This window comes from Sinohyriopsis cumingii, chromosome 11 (genome assembly GCF_028554795.1).
Source record: "Sinohyriopsis cumingii isolate HCF-2022 chromosome 11, ASM2855479v2, whole genome shotgun sequence".
Lineage (NCBI taxonomy): Eukaryota > Metazoa > Mollusca > Bivalvia > Unionida > Unionidae > Sinohyriopsis > Sinohyriopsis cumingii.
This window is the reverse complement of record NC_142971.1, coordinates 86,100,662-86,116,902: the sequence shown is the minus strand read 5'-3', so window position 1 is coordinate 86,116,902 and position 16,241 is coordinate 86,100,662. Positions and strand designations below refer to the sequence as shown.

The following is a 16,241-nucleotide window of genomic DNA, read 5'->3' as shown; positions in this document are numbered from 1 at the left end:
AAAATAGCCACAAAACTTACCAGTCATTTTATTCATTATGTGATAATTTCTAACTGGATTGTTACCAGAGAGTCCCTAGTACTGTCATCTTCTGTTTCAAACCAAATGAGAGCTTTCATTGTAGACAAAAAGCCAGCTCACTGTCTTTTTCCAGTTCCTGGAAAAACCCATTTTCATTGAAAGTTAAACTTCTAGTACTACACATAATTTGGAAGGTTTTATTGTTCACATTCAATATTTGCAAATGTCTAATTTTAATAATTGTAATTTTTTTTAACCAAATGAAAAGAGTAGGTGTTTTAACTCAATATAGCTCTAAAGCTTCTGAATTATTTAAAGCTTATGTAAGATGAAGGACTACTTATGCCTGTTGTCAGAAAGAATAGACTCTTCCACAAAAATATGGATGCTTGTGTTTGTAAACAAACTCCCATTTGGTTTGAAATGGCAATGATATGATAGTATTAGGGATCCCCTGTCAACAGTCATTTTAGAAATGATAAATAAATGAATGAAATTATCATGTTTTGTGCATTGTTTATATCATTGAGGATTTTATTTTTTAAAATTGGTAGGGGTACCAACTGCCAGGGGGTAGTCACTACTACAGTTGGTTTGAAAATTAAGAAACAGAAATCAATAAAATTAATTTACCAGGGATTTGCAGTTTGAGAGTTTTGTAAATGGCTGATGCTTGAACAAGAATTTGAAAAATAAATACAGTGACAAAATGAGACTGTTAATATATACCCATATTGTGACAGAATGAGACTGTTAATGGCTCTTACTGGTTAGTTGTATATCCATATTGTGACAGAATGAGACTGTCAATGGCTCTTACTGGTTAGTTGTATATCCATAATGTGACAGATTGAGACTTTTAATGGCTGTTACTGATTAGTAGTATATCCATGATGTGATAGAATGAGACTGTTAATGACTCTTACTGATTAGTTGTATATCCATATTGTGACAGAATTAAACTGTTCATGGCTCTTACTGGTTAGTTGTATATCCATATTGTGGCAGAATGAGACTGTTAATGGCTCTTGCTGATTAGCTGTATTCCCATATTGTGACAGAATGAGACTGTTAATGACTGATACTGATTAGTTGTATATCCATATTGTGGCAGAATGAGACTGTTAATGGCTCTTACTGATTAGTTGTATACCCATATTGTGACAGAATGAGACTGTTAATGGCTCTTACTGATTAGTTGTATATCCATAATGTGACAGAATGAGACTGTTAATGGCTCTTACTGATTAGTTGTATATCCATATTGTGATAGAATGAGACTGTTAATGGCTCTTACTGATTAGTTGTATATCCATATTGTGACACAATGAGACTGAATTATCCATATTGTGACAGAATGAGACTGTTAATGACTCATACTGATTAGTTGTATATCTGTATTGTGACAGAATGAGACTGTTAATGACTCTTACTGATTAGTTGTATATCCATATTGTGACAGAATGAGACTGTTAATGGCTCTTACTGATTAGTTTTATATCCATATTGTGACAGAATGAGACTGTTAATGGCTCTTACTGGTTAGTTGTATATCCATATTGTGCCAGAATGAGACTGTTAATTCCTCTTACTGGTTAGTTGTATATCCATATTGTGGCAGAAAAAGACTGTTAATGACTCTTACTGATTAGCTGTATTCCCATATTGTGACAGAATGAGACTGTTAATGGCTCTTACTGATTAGCTGTATTCCCACATTGTGACAGAATGAGACTGTTAATGACTTATAGTGATTAGTTGTATATCCATATTGTGGCAGAATGAGACTGTTAATGGCTCATACTTATTAGTTGTATACCCATATTGTGACAGAATGAGACTGTTAATGGCTCTTACTGATTAGTTGTATACCCATACTGTGACAGAATGAGACTGTTAATGACTCTTACTGATTAGTTGTATATCCATATTGTGATAGAATGAGACTGTTAATGGCTCATACTTATTAGTTGTATACCCATATTGTGACAGAATGAGACTGTTAATGGCTCTTACTGATTAGTTGTATACCCATATTGTAACAGAATGAAACTGTTAATGACTCTTACTGATTAGTTGTATATCCATATTGTGATAGAATGAGACTGTTAATGGCTCTTACTGATTAGTTGTGTATCCATAATGTGACAGAATGAGACTGTTAATGACTCTTACTGATTAGTTGTATATCCATATTGTGATAGAATGAGACTGTTAATGGCTCTTACTGATTAGTTGTATATCCATATTGTGACACAATGAGACTGTTAATCACTCTTACTGATTAGTTGTATATCCATATTGTGACAGAATGAGACTGTTAATGACTCTTACTGATTAGTTGTATATCCATATTGTGATAGAATGAGACTGTTAATGGCTCTTACTGATTAGTTGTGTATCCATAATGTGACAGAATGAGACTGTTAATGGCTCTTACTGGTTAGTTGTATATCCATATTGTGACAGAATGAGACTGTTAATGGCGCTTACTGGTTAGTTGTATATCCATATTGTGGCAGAATGAGACTGTTAATGGCTCTTACTGATTAGTTGTTTATCCATATTGTGGCAGAATGAGACTGTTAATGGCTCTTACTGATTAGTTGTATATCCAAATTGTGGCAGAATGAGACTGTTAATGGCTCTTACTGATTAGTTGTATATCCATATTGTGACAGAATGAGACTGTTAATGACTCTTACTGATTAGTTGTATATCCATATTGTGATAGAATGAGACTGTTAATGGCTCTTACTGATTAGTTGTATATCCATAATGCGACAGAATGAAACTGTTAATGACTCTTACTAATTAGTTGTATATCCATATTGTGATAGAATGAGACTGTTAATGGCTCTTACTGATTAGTTGTATATCCATATTGTGACACAATGAGACTGAATTATCCATATTGTGAAAGAATGAGACTGTTAATGACTCATACTGATTAGTTGTATATCTGTATTGTGACAGAATGAGACTGTTAATGACTCTTACTGGTTAGTTGTATACCCATATTGTGACAGAATGAGACTGTTAATGACTCTTACTGATTAGTTGTGTATCCATATTGTGATAGAATGAGACTGTTAATGGCTCTTACTGATTAGTTGTGTATCCATAATGTGACAGAATGAGACTGTTAATGACTCTTACTGATTAGTTGTATATCCATATTGTGATAGAATGAGACTGTTAATGGCTCTTACTGATTAGTTGTATATCCATATTGTGACACAATGAGACTGAATTATCCATATTGTGACAGAATGAGACTGTTAATGACTCATACTGATTAGTTGTATATCTGTATTGTGACAGAATGAGACTGTTAATGACTCTTACTGATTAGTTGTATATCCATATTGTGACAGAATGAGACTGTTAATGGCTCTTACTGGTTAGTTGTATATCCATATTGTGACAGAATGAGACTGTTAATGGCTCTTACTGGTTAGTTGTATATCCATACTGTGGCAGAATGAGACTGTTAATGGCTCTTACTGATTAGTTGTATATCCATATTGTGACAGAATGAGACTGTTAATGGCTCTTACTGGTTAGTTGTATATCCATATTGTGACAGAATGAGACTGTTAATGGCGCTTACTGGTTAGTTGTATATCCATATTGTGGCAGAATGAGACTGTTAATGGCTCTTACTGATTAGTTGTATATCCATATTGTGGCAGAATGAGACTGTTAATGGCTCTTACTGATTAGTTGTATATCCAAATTGTGGCAGAATGAGACTGTTAACGACTCTTACTGATTAGTTGTATATCCATATTGTGACACAATGAGACTGAATTATCCATATTGTGACAGAATGAGACTGTTAATGACTCATACTGATTAGTTGTATATCTGTATTGTGACAGAATGAGACTGTTAATGACTCTTACTGATTAGTTGTATATCCATATTGTGACAGAATGAGACTGTTAATGGCTCTTACTGGTTAGTTGTATATCCATATTGTGACAGAATGAGACTGTTAATGGCTCTTACTGGTTAGTTGTATATCCATACTGTGGCAGAATGAGACTGTTAATGGCTCTTACTGATTAGTTGTATATCCATATTGTGACAGAATGAGACAATTAATGGCTCTTACTGATTAGTTGTATATCCATATTGTGACAGAATGAGACTGTTAATGACTCTTACTGATTAGTTGTATATCCATATTGTGATAGAATGAGACTGTTAATGGCTCTTACTGATTAGTTGTATATCCATAATGCGACAGAATGAAACTGTTAATGACTCTTACTAATTAGTGGTATATCCATATTGTGATAGAATGAGACTGTTAATGGCTCTTACTGATTAGTTGTATATCCATATTGTGACACAATGAGACTGAATTATCCATACTGTGAAAGAATGAGACTGTTAATGACTCATACTGATTAGTTGCATATCTGTATTGTGACAGAATGAGACTGTTAATGACTCTTACTGATTAGTTGTATATCCATATTGTGACAGAATGAGACTGTTAATGGCTCTTACTGATTAGTTGTATATCTGTATTGTGACAGAATGAGACTGTTAATTATCCATATTGTGACACAATGAGACTGTTAATTATCCATATTGTGACAGAAAGCTTGCACATTGACATGAAGGATAACATCAACTTTTGTGACACCAAGTACTCCTTGCACTGAACTGGTTTGATCAAACTTCAAATGTAGGCTATATTAATGATATACATTGCATGTGATTGACAGAGCTTGTTACCTCTCTAGATCTAAAGTCTGTATTTCTCATCCAATTTCTATACAGTTTGGTAAATATGTTTATATCATAAGATCTTGGGTGACTTTGATGATGATTTGCAAGAGACTATTTGTTCTCTTTGCAGATGACACATTTAGAGACAACCAAAACACAAAACATGAACTGAAAATTTCTTTACAGGCTACCCTAAACAAACTTGTGAGCTGGTGTGCAGGCAACTGATTGGTAGTTAATACTGATAAACTAAAATATTGCTTATCTCAACATGTCAAAAACGATCAAGTCTTGATAGTGATGAACTATGTCTAATATGGAAGGATAAATTGGCAAATGGTTCATTTATATATTTGAAGGAATATTTGTTTTTTTTTGTAGATAATAATCTATTATGGACTGAACATATAAAATATTAGCAAAAAAGTGAATTAAAGTTTACGGTATCTTAGAACATTGCAACATTTTCTCCCAGAAAGACACAAAACTCTCTTTTAATACTTACATAGAACCCTATTTAGATTACTGTAATACTATGTGAGGGGACGGGTTAATTCACATAATAAAAACAGCAAAGTTTACATGACTTTTAAAAACAGCATTTGGGCTAATATCAATCTAAACAGAGAACATGGAAAAATTAACTGGTTAGTAATACATATTAGCTGTTACAGACTGAATCCATTTGAGATAAGCTTAAAGTTACTGTACAAGGTAGTCAATAATAGTGCTCCTGTTTATTTATAGTCACTATTCCAGTATATGCTACAGGTACCTGTAAACACTCCCCACCTGAGATCCACGTCTACCAAACAATGCCAGATTCCCAAACCAAAAATGAGGAGTTATTCAGAAATTTCCTTTATTTGGGATCTTTGCTTTCAAATATTATTCCAATAGAGATGAGAAATTTTCACATTATTTCCTTCTTCCAAACTCAAAATATCCATTGGCTTCAGAAATATAGTTAAAATGAAAATGACAACAAATGTATTGATATTCAGGAAGATTCAAAACATATCTGATTACTTTGGAAAGAATTTAGAACTTGAATCCAAGATGGGCATCTTCCCTAAATATTGTTAGTAATAAAGGGAATGCAGTTGGTATAAAAACAATTTTGGGGATTTTATATGTGTTATTTTATCTTTTATTTGATATACCTTTTATGGAATTTTAGCATCATTATATTTTATATTTGATCTTGTTGTACTCTTACGTATATTTGATTTAATTTATATTTGATTTAAGTAGTGTTTGATTTGATTGTTTATGGGTTTTGAAATCTGTTTTTTTTTCTATACATGTCAATGTAATGTAATTATGTTTACTAGGAATTTGATATTTTCCAGAAAATTCAGTTTGACTTGAGTTTTTCCTTAGACGCCTAATAATAGAAATGCTTGTTTCTATTTTTGACATAGTCCCTGGCCTTGATTGAGGGTCAAGTAAACAACTTTTCTCAGAGTAAAATGATTGGTTCTTATTAAGGACATACAGGAGCTAGGTGACTTTTACATGTAAACATGATCATATGATCCTCTATTTTGCAATTAGGCATTTCCAAAATTGCAAAATACTTAGCATTAATAGTGATGTTTAGAGAGAGAGAGAGAGAGGGCAGAGTCCAGGCTTTTAAATACTTGATGTCAAGTTGTTTTCTTCTGTTGTGACCAGTATTGAATTTTTGAGTTTTTGAGTTATTTGTTAATTTGTATTCAGATTATTTGGATTCTAAAAGATTAATTCATTTCTCAGGATATATTATTGTATTCATACAGATCCCTTGAACAAGGACATTTCTTGAAAATTTTATTTGGATTTCCGATACTGGAGGATTAATTATTATGTTTCTACAAGGAACTGTAGATGTCAGCACAGTACAGGCTACAGCATAGGTCATCGCCTTCCATCTTGGATTCTTCATCAGGACTCGAACTTGGAATCATTAGAACAGTTTAATATTAGGACTTCAAAAAATTTATTTGTGGATTATTCTTATCTTATTTTTGGATTTGATTCTGGAAACCATAAGTTTGTATATTTTCATTTTTACAGAATTTTTCCAGGAAATAAATTGTTTGTTATATTTTTCAAAGCTTGTTGTTCTCACTCTTTCTTGTGTTACTGTTTATTTGAGCCTAAACACATAACATAAGATACTGTATATTTGCATTTATTTGGAAGGGCTTACTGCTAAATTGTGTACTATTCATTTATTATTTTTGTTAACTTTTCCTTTATTTGTTATAATATAGTAACCATTGCTCTGAGATGCCATACAATGCCATTACTAGTACTCTGAGTTGTAAATTTAGCAAAGAGTGTATGATTTCTTTAAAACTGAAGCCTCTGTTTTACATTATATTGGATAGATTTTTGATTGCCAAACATAATTAATACAAGCTGGCTGACTCTTTCTTTTTGGAACAGTTTCCGAATCTCCTGGACTATGGAAATTCGATAGGTGGCAACCTGGTTATTCTTGGAGATTTCAACTTTCACTTTGACTGTCCCGGAAACCCAAATACATCAAAACTCATAGATTCCATTAATGTTTTCAACCTGAAACAGTCAGTTAACCAACCCACCCATAAACATGGTCACATTTTAGACTGGATTCTTCATAGACCTGATGATAACATTCTACGGTCCTCCCTGGTATCCCATGACCTTGCATCAGATCACCTCTACATTATATGCCATCTTGACGTATCAGTCCCTAACCCTCCACCTTTATCTGCTACTAAGAGAAACCTCCGTATGATAAATAGAACTAAACTAATGCATGACATCCAAGCTAACTTAACAACTTGCTTACCTCCTACCGCAGAACAACTCGATAACTGCCTGTGTTCACTGCTTGACAAACATGCCCCAGCTACCAAGTGTAGAGTATCAATTCAAAAGTGTTCTCCATGGTATCACAGTGTTAGGGACCAGCTTCGCAGTGCTAAAAGAGACTGCCATAAAGCTAAGAGACTTTGGCTTTCCTCCAGACTCACTATTCATAAGCAAATCTATGAAACCGCTAAGAAGAATGTCACAAATATAGTCCATGCAGCAAAATCAGCCCACTACACTACTAAGATCATGGAAAGTTCCAGCTGCAAAGAGCTCTTCGAGATTACTAACAAGCTGATGTCAAGGAACAAATCTACACCACTTCCAAGTACCTTTTCTAAATGTCGACCTTCTGGACATGTTGGCCAATTTCTTCCATGATAAAGTATAAACAATTAAAGATAAGCTTGACACCACAATTTCAATTGACTCGTTGTCACCATACATTTAGGATACAGAATTTGAGCGACAACCATTAGCAGCATTTGAACCTATATCTATTGATTTTGTACGTACAATCATGATGAAGAGTGCACCAAAGTCATGTGAACTTGACCCAGTTCCAACATCACTGCTGCTTGAGTGCTTAGATCCAGTATTGCCTTCACTAACTGATGTTATTAATACCTCTCTCTCATCCGGGGAATTCCCATCATTTTTCAAAACTGCCATTGTAAAGCCTCTGCTGAAGAAACCAACACTAGACCATAACGATTTAAAGACATATCGCCCAGTTTCTAATCTCCCATTCATATACAAAATCTTAGAAAAGGTTGTTCTATCCCAGCTTGTATCTCATCTAAATTCAAACAGTCTTTTTAGCAATGTACAATCTGCATATCGCCCTTGCCACAGTACTGAAACTACTCTTCTAAAAGTAGTTAATAACATTCTCTCTGCGTTGTATAGCGAAATATTACAGTCCTCACCCTCCATGATTTGTTTGCAGCATTTGACACAATAGACCATGATATTTTACTTCACCGTCTCCAGCATGTATTTGGCATTCATGATACAGCCTTACTGTGGTTCAAGTCCTACTTGGTCAACAGGACACAAATTGTATCTGCAAATGGAATACACTCCAGCCCAGTTGAACTATGTTGTGGTGTTCCACAGGTGTCTGTTCTTGGACCTGTTCTCTTCATTCTGTACACTCAGTCGCTCTCATAGATCATGATCCAGTGTCTCACCAATTGTACGCTGATAACACCCAAATATACAAATCTAGCCATCCAACTGAAGTTGATGTTACCATTCAAGGTGTAGAGTGGTGCATTTCTGATGTGAAATCATGGATGACATGTAACAAACTGCAGATGAATGATGATAAAACTGAAGCCATTCTGATCACAACACAAAGACTTTCTCATTCATATCCTTTACCTCAAACAATACATATCAGCAGCACCAACATTAAATTCACACAATCAGTACAAAACCTAGGTGTTACTCTGGACAGTACTCTCACATTGCACCAACATATCATGAACATATGCAAGGCTGCATATCTTGAGCTGAGACGCATCAGCTCAGTTCGCAAATATCTTTCAGTTGATGCCACTAAAACACTTGTATGTTCTTTAGTACTTTCAAGACTGGACTATTGTAACTCAATTCTGTCTGGTTCATCTCAATATCTGCTCCAGAAACTTCATAAAGTTCAAAACACAGCTGCTCGGATCATACTTAGAGTACCACGATCAGAGCACACCTCCACACTGCTCTGTACCCTACACTGGCTATCTATTCGATCCAGATTCAAACACAAAATTGGTTCTCTGTGCTACGTTTCACTGTTGGACTCTAGTCCAACATACCTATCCGACCTCACCCATGTGTACACACCAGGAAGATACTTACGCTCCTCTTCTGACAATCGTATACTCATTATTCCCAGTATAAAAACAAAGTCATATGGACAGTGTTATTTTGCATACCAGGGTCCAGCACCATGGAGTGAATTGCCCACTGAACTTAGACACAAAGACACAGTGATCACATTCAAGAGGGCTCTCAAAACTCACTTATTTCGACTGCAAGAACAAACTTAAAGATTTAATAATGTTTTCTACCTTAAATATTCTCAGCATGTTTTTTTAAATGTTTTCTAATTTCATGGTGTTTGTTTTTGTAATCATATCATTATATGTTTTTTATCTTATAGGTGTTGTCTAATGTTGTAAAGCGCTTAGAGCTTCTATAGATTAGGCACTATACAAAGTTCTCATTATTATTATTATTATTGTTATTATTATTATTATTATCTTAATGTTGATACTCACTATTTTTATTTCACTGATTTAGTTAAGGACCTTTGAGCCATTTATTGAAATCATTTGCAGTCAGTCCCAAGAGAAGAATATTTCAGTAAAGTATTAATCTTGTTATTGCATGTTTGGTGTAGATATTATATCCAGTTGTAGAGACTGTGTACATAGTGTAATATGATCTTAAATATGCGATATTACTACACATTTTATTGTTACAGGTGTCTAATTACTGTTCGTAATTGAGACCCCTTTTTCATGAGTTTTAAATATATTACTTTGTGTTCATGTCTGAGAAAACCATTTCTAGATTTTTTAAATTTGATGTTTTATAAGGAAAATGAAGAACTAATTCTGTATTGATCTTATTTTTTTTCAGACACTGAAGATCAGACTTACTCCATTTCCCTCAGTTGAGAATGGTACATACACATGTATTTTTAGTACTGATGGGAGAAATATTTCAACTGATGTTGCTAGGAGAGAAAATGAAACACTATATTGTACAAGTCCAAAAGTAACAAGTAAGTAGTCTATGGACTAATTAATTTACCATGCAGTATTGTAAGCTCCAAAAGGCAAATGGTTCATCAATATTGACTGAAGAAAAAAAGAGTCAATTGAAGGTCACATAAAAATGAATAAAGTTCTGTTGGAATGGATGATTTTTGAATGTGCTTGGCCATAATGGTCATCTTTACTGTATAGGTTTTGGTTCAGTATAAATGACGATTGAAGTTTACTTTGTCTGCTCAAAATGGTACATCTTACATGATTTGCAGCTCTTAGGAAACTTGCTTTATAGTCATATTTTGTGCTGATTTCATAACTTTTGATACCATCAGTTATACTGTTGTGTTTAGTTTAAAATGTACAAACATTTCACAAATGGTTATCTTGGAAGTAAATGAATTCCAAGTTCCTTTTTTTAAAAGCCACAAATGTGAATCCTGTATGATATTAAAATTTTAGAAAGGGGATGTACAGTAGCAAAGGTGAGCATCATACTTCTAATCCGGGGGTTACAGGCTTGATACCTGTGCAAACCAGTATATGTTTTCTGCCTTGTGTGTCCTTCGGCACTTAGATCCCATTTCCTCTGCATGATAAGACAATAATGTGTTCAAAGTGTCATTGAAACTGACCAAGAAAGAAGGAAGTATAAAGACCAAATATTATAAAAAACTGAATGAATCTATCCAACGTTTTACTAGAAAACCTAGTGGGAAGACACTATTTTCATACAAAGAATCTCATTCATCTTTTCTTCTTTCTTTACATTGGTCTGCATGTCTTTATTCATGTATATGTCCCTCCACTTCTTGGATAACCACATCCACATCCACACTGAATATGAATGTGTAAAGTATTGTTAGTTACTAATCAGAAGCACTTATTAGAAGCTAGAAGTAGCAGTCACACACTACTATCATAGCAATGCACATGGTGAATAGTAGAGCCTGTAACCCTAACTCACACAGAAAATGAGAGAGAACATCTGTTGATACAGTAGTCAATAAAGTCTTACAATCCATAGTGATAGTTAGAAATAATTCATCGTCTGTACAAATATTAAGCTCTGCACTGTGACAAAAGTATTTTTTCAGGCACTTTTGTAATTTCTTCAAGGATGGATTCAGAATATTTCGGTAGAAAAGGCATCAGTCTTAAGGTTCCTTTTTATGCATACAGGTAGGATCCACTTCATGCTGACTGAATAATGGTACTGTCTGCCTGCAGAGTGTACATTGTAGTAATGAACTTGATCATCAGGTTAGCTTTATTGTCACACCATTGTAGCCAACATCCTTCCAGTAGATGTGGATATTACATACTGGTACATTATATTTGGCAGTAGAAATATAAAGAGCTCATACAAGAGGCTTTGTGTCTGATTCTGTTTATCTATTAATCTTGAATCTTTTCATTTGAGGATTTTTCATTCTTCATTTTGAATTGCATGTCCAAAAGTTTATATCCTTGATTGTGACTTGTCTTACAGTTCTCTTTCAGCAGTGTTACAGTGTATTATGGAATCAAACATGTATATATATATGTATGTATGTATGTATGTGTGTGTATGTGTGTGTGTGTGTGTGTTTGTGTGTGTGTGTGTGTGCATGTGTGTGTGCATGTGTGCATGCATGCATGTATGTATACATGCATGTATGTATGTTTAGTGTCATGTATGCATAGTGGTTAGAGGTTCTACCTCAGGTGCAGGAAGTCATAGGTTCAAACCTTTGCCAAGTCACACCAGATACTCATAAAAATGGTACGTACAGCTGCCTTGCTAGGCACACAGCATTATGAGTTAGTGTTAGGACTGGCCATCCTGGTGGAAGGATAATGTGACTGAGTGCGGACATGATGGTACATGAGAATTCTTTTAACACACGAGTCAGCACTACTGGCTATTTGAACCAACTGAACATCTTAATTTGAATAATGTATATTAGTCCATTATCTCTTCTTGTATAAAATTCACAGAGTTAAGTAACAAAAGTCTGCGGGCATCTGTAAATGTTGTCATTCTAAAGAAACTGGATATTCAGTGAAGAACTGTTTAATGCCAAAAAGGATGTTATGCAGTAGTTGTGCTTTGCAACTTGTATTATTTTCCAAGTGGAAAAGTTGATATATTTTACCCTGTATGGCAGTACCAAGAGCATTCATCCCTCGAACATTCACTGTGAATAGATATGGCAAAAATTTACGCTGGAGTTTATATGCAAATTTTAATTATGCTTAGAATATTTATAGGTAAATGACTTCTTTTAAAAATTTTCTGAACAGAAGTTCACCAAATCTGACAGGAAGGATCCTGCAATTGTTACTAAAAAATAACAAGATCATTAAATGACTCTTTCTTAAAAACTAATGAACAGAATTCAGCTAAATTAGTATGGCATAATGGCCTTCCAATTTTATATTTGTTTTTATGACCAATTCAAAAAAATCTGAAGAATTGTTGACAGTATGCAATGGGCTTTTTGTTTGAGTCTCTTATGAACTAAAGTATTTTATGTATGGAAATATTTTCTAGAAACTTGTCTTCAAGGATTATCCTGGAGCAGAAAAACGTGGAGGAAATTCCATGCATTCATAGGAACATTAATTGGTTTTAATCTAAAAGCCTCATATCTTCTATTTCCAATCTAGCACACACAATGGCCAAATTGGATATCTATATGATGAAATCTTATCAGACTGCTAAGTTGACATCGCTGCCTTTCCTCTTCTACAACTGTTCAAATTTCTCAAGGTAAGAAACATTGCATTTTGATTCAGTTTTCAGTATAAATATTTCTATCTCTCCTGCCTTCAGGCCACTGAGTGAGCTAATGGTTTGTCCCAGTGTCTGTGATGCATTAAGTGAGCTAATGGTTTGTCCCAGTGTCTGTCATGCATTGAGTGAGCTGATGGTTTGTCCCAGTGTCTGTGATGCATTGAGTGAGCTAATGGTTTGTCCCAGTGTCTGTGATTCATTGAGTGAGCTAATGGTTTGTCCCAGTGTCTGTGATGCATTGAGTGAGCTAATGGTTTGTCCCAGTGTCTGTGATGCATTGAGTGAGCTAATGGTTTGTCCCAGTGTCTGTGATGCATTGAGCGAGCTAATGGTTTGTCCCAGTGTCTGTCATGCATTGGTTAATAGCTGCTTGTTGATGCATTGCTGATAAATAAATTGTCATCAAATTTGAAATGTACACTTTTCTGATGAACATTTTGGATTTATTTTTGTCAAATATCTGGGTATATGGATACGTTAATTGAATGATTGGCTGTGATGCATGTTATCAGCCAGGAGGCCAGTTGAGCTTAGGTATGGTCCTGTGCTCAGCAGGCATTATCTGTTGTGCATTTTCTGTCAGTTCCAGTTGAGCTTAGGTATGGTTCTGTGCTCAGCAGGCATTATCTGTTGTGCATTTTCTGTCAGTTCCAGTTGAGCTTAGGTATGGTCCTGTGCTCAGCAGGCATCGTCTGTTGTGCATTTTCTATCAGTTCAGTTGAGCTTAGGTATGGTTCTGTGCTCAGCAGGCATTATCTGTTGTGCATTTTCTGTCAGTTCCAGCTGAGCTTAGGTATGGTCCTGTGCTCAGCAGGAATCATCTGTTGTGCATTTTCTATCAGTTCAGTTGAGCTTAGGTATGGTTCTGTGCTCAGCAGGCATTATTTGTTATGCATTTTCTGTCAGTTCCAATTGAGCTTAGGTATGGTCCTGTGCTCAGCAGGCATCATCTGTTGTGCATTTTCTGTCAGTTCCAATTGAGCTTAGGTATGGTCCTGTGCTCAGCAGGCATCATCTGTTGTGCATTTTCTGTCAGTTCCAATTGAGCTTAGGTATGGTCCTGTGATCAGCAGGTATCATCCGTTATGCATTTTCTGTCAGTTTCTTTTCAAACAATACGTGACCTGTTTCAAGCAAAATGTCAGAATGTTTCCCATGCCCACAGAGCATGTTATGATGTTGACTATTATCATGTCAGTTACCAGTTTTATTTGGCACACAAATGCCAGTTCGCCACCGTCTACCGTTGTCTTGTGGATGGCTTGAACTGGGATAATGATAAAGTTTATTGATTTTGGGTCAAAAGATCAAAGGTTATATTCACTGTGACAGAAAATTGATTTCTACACAACAACATTAGTTCTAAGTCACAGATCTGGACCAAACATTTTGTTGAGTGAAGAAGAAAAGTTAAATGTCAAGGTCATTGTGACTAAAAGAAGAAAATGGGTATTTGCACAAAATTTTCAGTTAGTGACCATGAACCTTCATGTTGATGACTTACTCTTTGGACAAAACATAAGTCTATTGATTTTTCAATGGTCAAGAAGAATAAAAATAGTTTTAGGATTATATTTACCTTAATTGAAGGTTATGGAGTGCTTGCATGTAAGGTACGGAGGAAGTAATTGGGTCTAAATGTCAAAGGTCACATGTGTAATAAAAAAAACGTACAGATTTTGGGTCAGCTGTCATGATCATGGTATGTATAATAAGAAAATAATGTCGGTAATTTCCAGATCCAGCCATACCCTACTAGTGCCTACATCAAGAATTATTGGTGGGCATTTAATATAATCTTCACAGTCCTCTTGATAATACAAGTAGACAAAACAATGTGTGGCTTACAAATTAGATTTGATATACATGCTAGTTTGCATATTTAGATGGCCTGTTTAGAGTTCAATGCCATTTTGGCAATGTATGCACATTTTCTAAATTGTAATATTTTTTGAACTTTTACTTTTTGGTCTGCATTGGGTCATATTTTTGCAAACACAAATTTAGTTATACTTTTTGAATTTTAGCATAGTGCATCGTTCATTAAATGTTCACACCATGCATGTAGTATTGGCATGGCTGGATGCATGTAGTATTGGCATGGCTTGATGCATGTATTAATGTCATGGCTGGATGCATGTAGTAATGGTATGACTGGGTGCATGTAGTATTGGCATGGCTGAATGTGGCATGGCTTGATGCATGTATTAATGTCATGGCTGGATGCATGTAGTATTGGTATGGCTGGATGCATGTAGTATTGGCATGACTGGATGTATGTAGTATTGGCATGGCTGGATGTATGTAGTATCAGCATGGCTGGATGTATGTAGTATTGGCATGGCTGGATGTATGTAGTATTGGCATGAATGGATGCATGTAGTATTAACATGACTGGATGTATGTATTATTGGCATGACTGGATATATGTAGTATTGGCATGACTGGATGTATGTAGTATTGGCATGGCTGGATGTATGTAGTATCGGCATGGCTGGATGTATGTAGTATTGGCATGGCTGGATGTATGTAGTATTGGCATGACTGGATGCATGTAGTATTAACATGACTGGATGTATGTATTATTGGCATGGCTGGATGTATGTAGTATTGGCATGGCTGGATGTATGTAGTATTGGCATGACTGGATGCTTGTAGTATTGGCATGACTGGATGTATGTAATATTGGCATGGCTGAATGTATGTAGTATTGGCATGACTGGATGTATGTAGTATTGACATGACTGGATGTATGTAATATTGGCATGGCTGAATGTATGTAGTATTGGCATGGCTGGATGCATGTAGTATTGACATGACTGGATGCATGTAATATTGGCATGGCTGGATGTGGCATGGCTGGATGTATGTAGTATTGGCATGGCTGGATGTATGTAGTATTGGCATGACTGGATGCATGTAGTATTGGCATGACTGGATGTATGTAATATTGGCATGGCTGAATGTATGTAGTATTGGCATGACTGGATGTATGTAGTATTGACATGACTGGATGTATGTAATATTGGCATGGCTGAATGTATGTAGTATTGGCATGGCTGGATGCATGT

General features: G+C 35.1%; 1 protein-coding gene across 1 annotated transcript in view; it reads left to right on the top strand.

Annotated features, from left to right (window-relative positions):
- LOC149788899 (plexin-A1-like) overlaps window positions 1–16,241 on the top strand; it is a 336,630-nt gene that overhangs the window by 103,221 nt on the left and 217,168 nt on the right. The window contains exons 8-9 of the mRNA XM_089975025.1: window positions 10,261–10,405; window positions 13,044–13,146. Of these exons, the coding sequence (XP_089831151.1) occupies window positions 10,261–10,405; window positions 13,044–13,146 (248 nt within the window). The remainder of the gene's footprint in view (window positions 1–10,260; window positions 10,406–13,043; window positions 13,147–16,241) is intronic.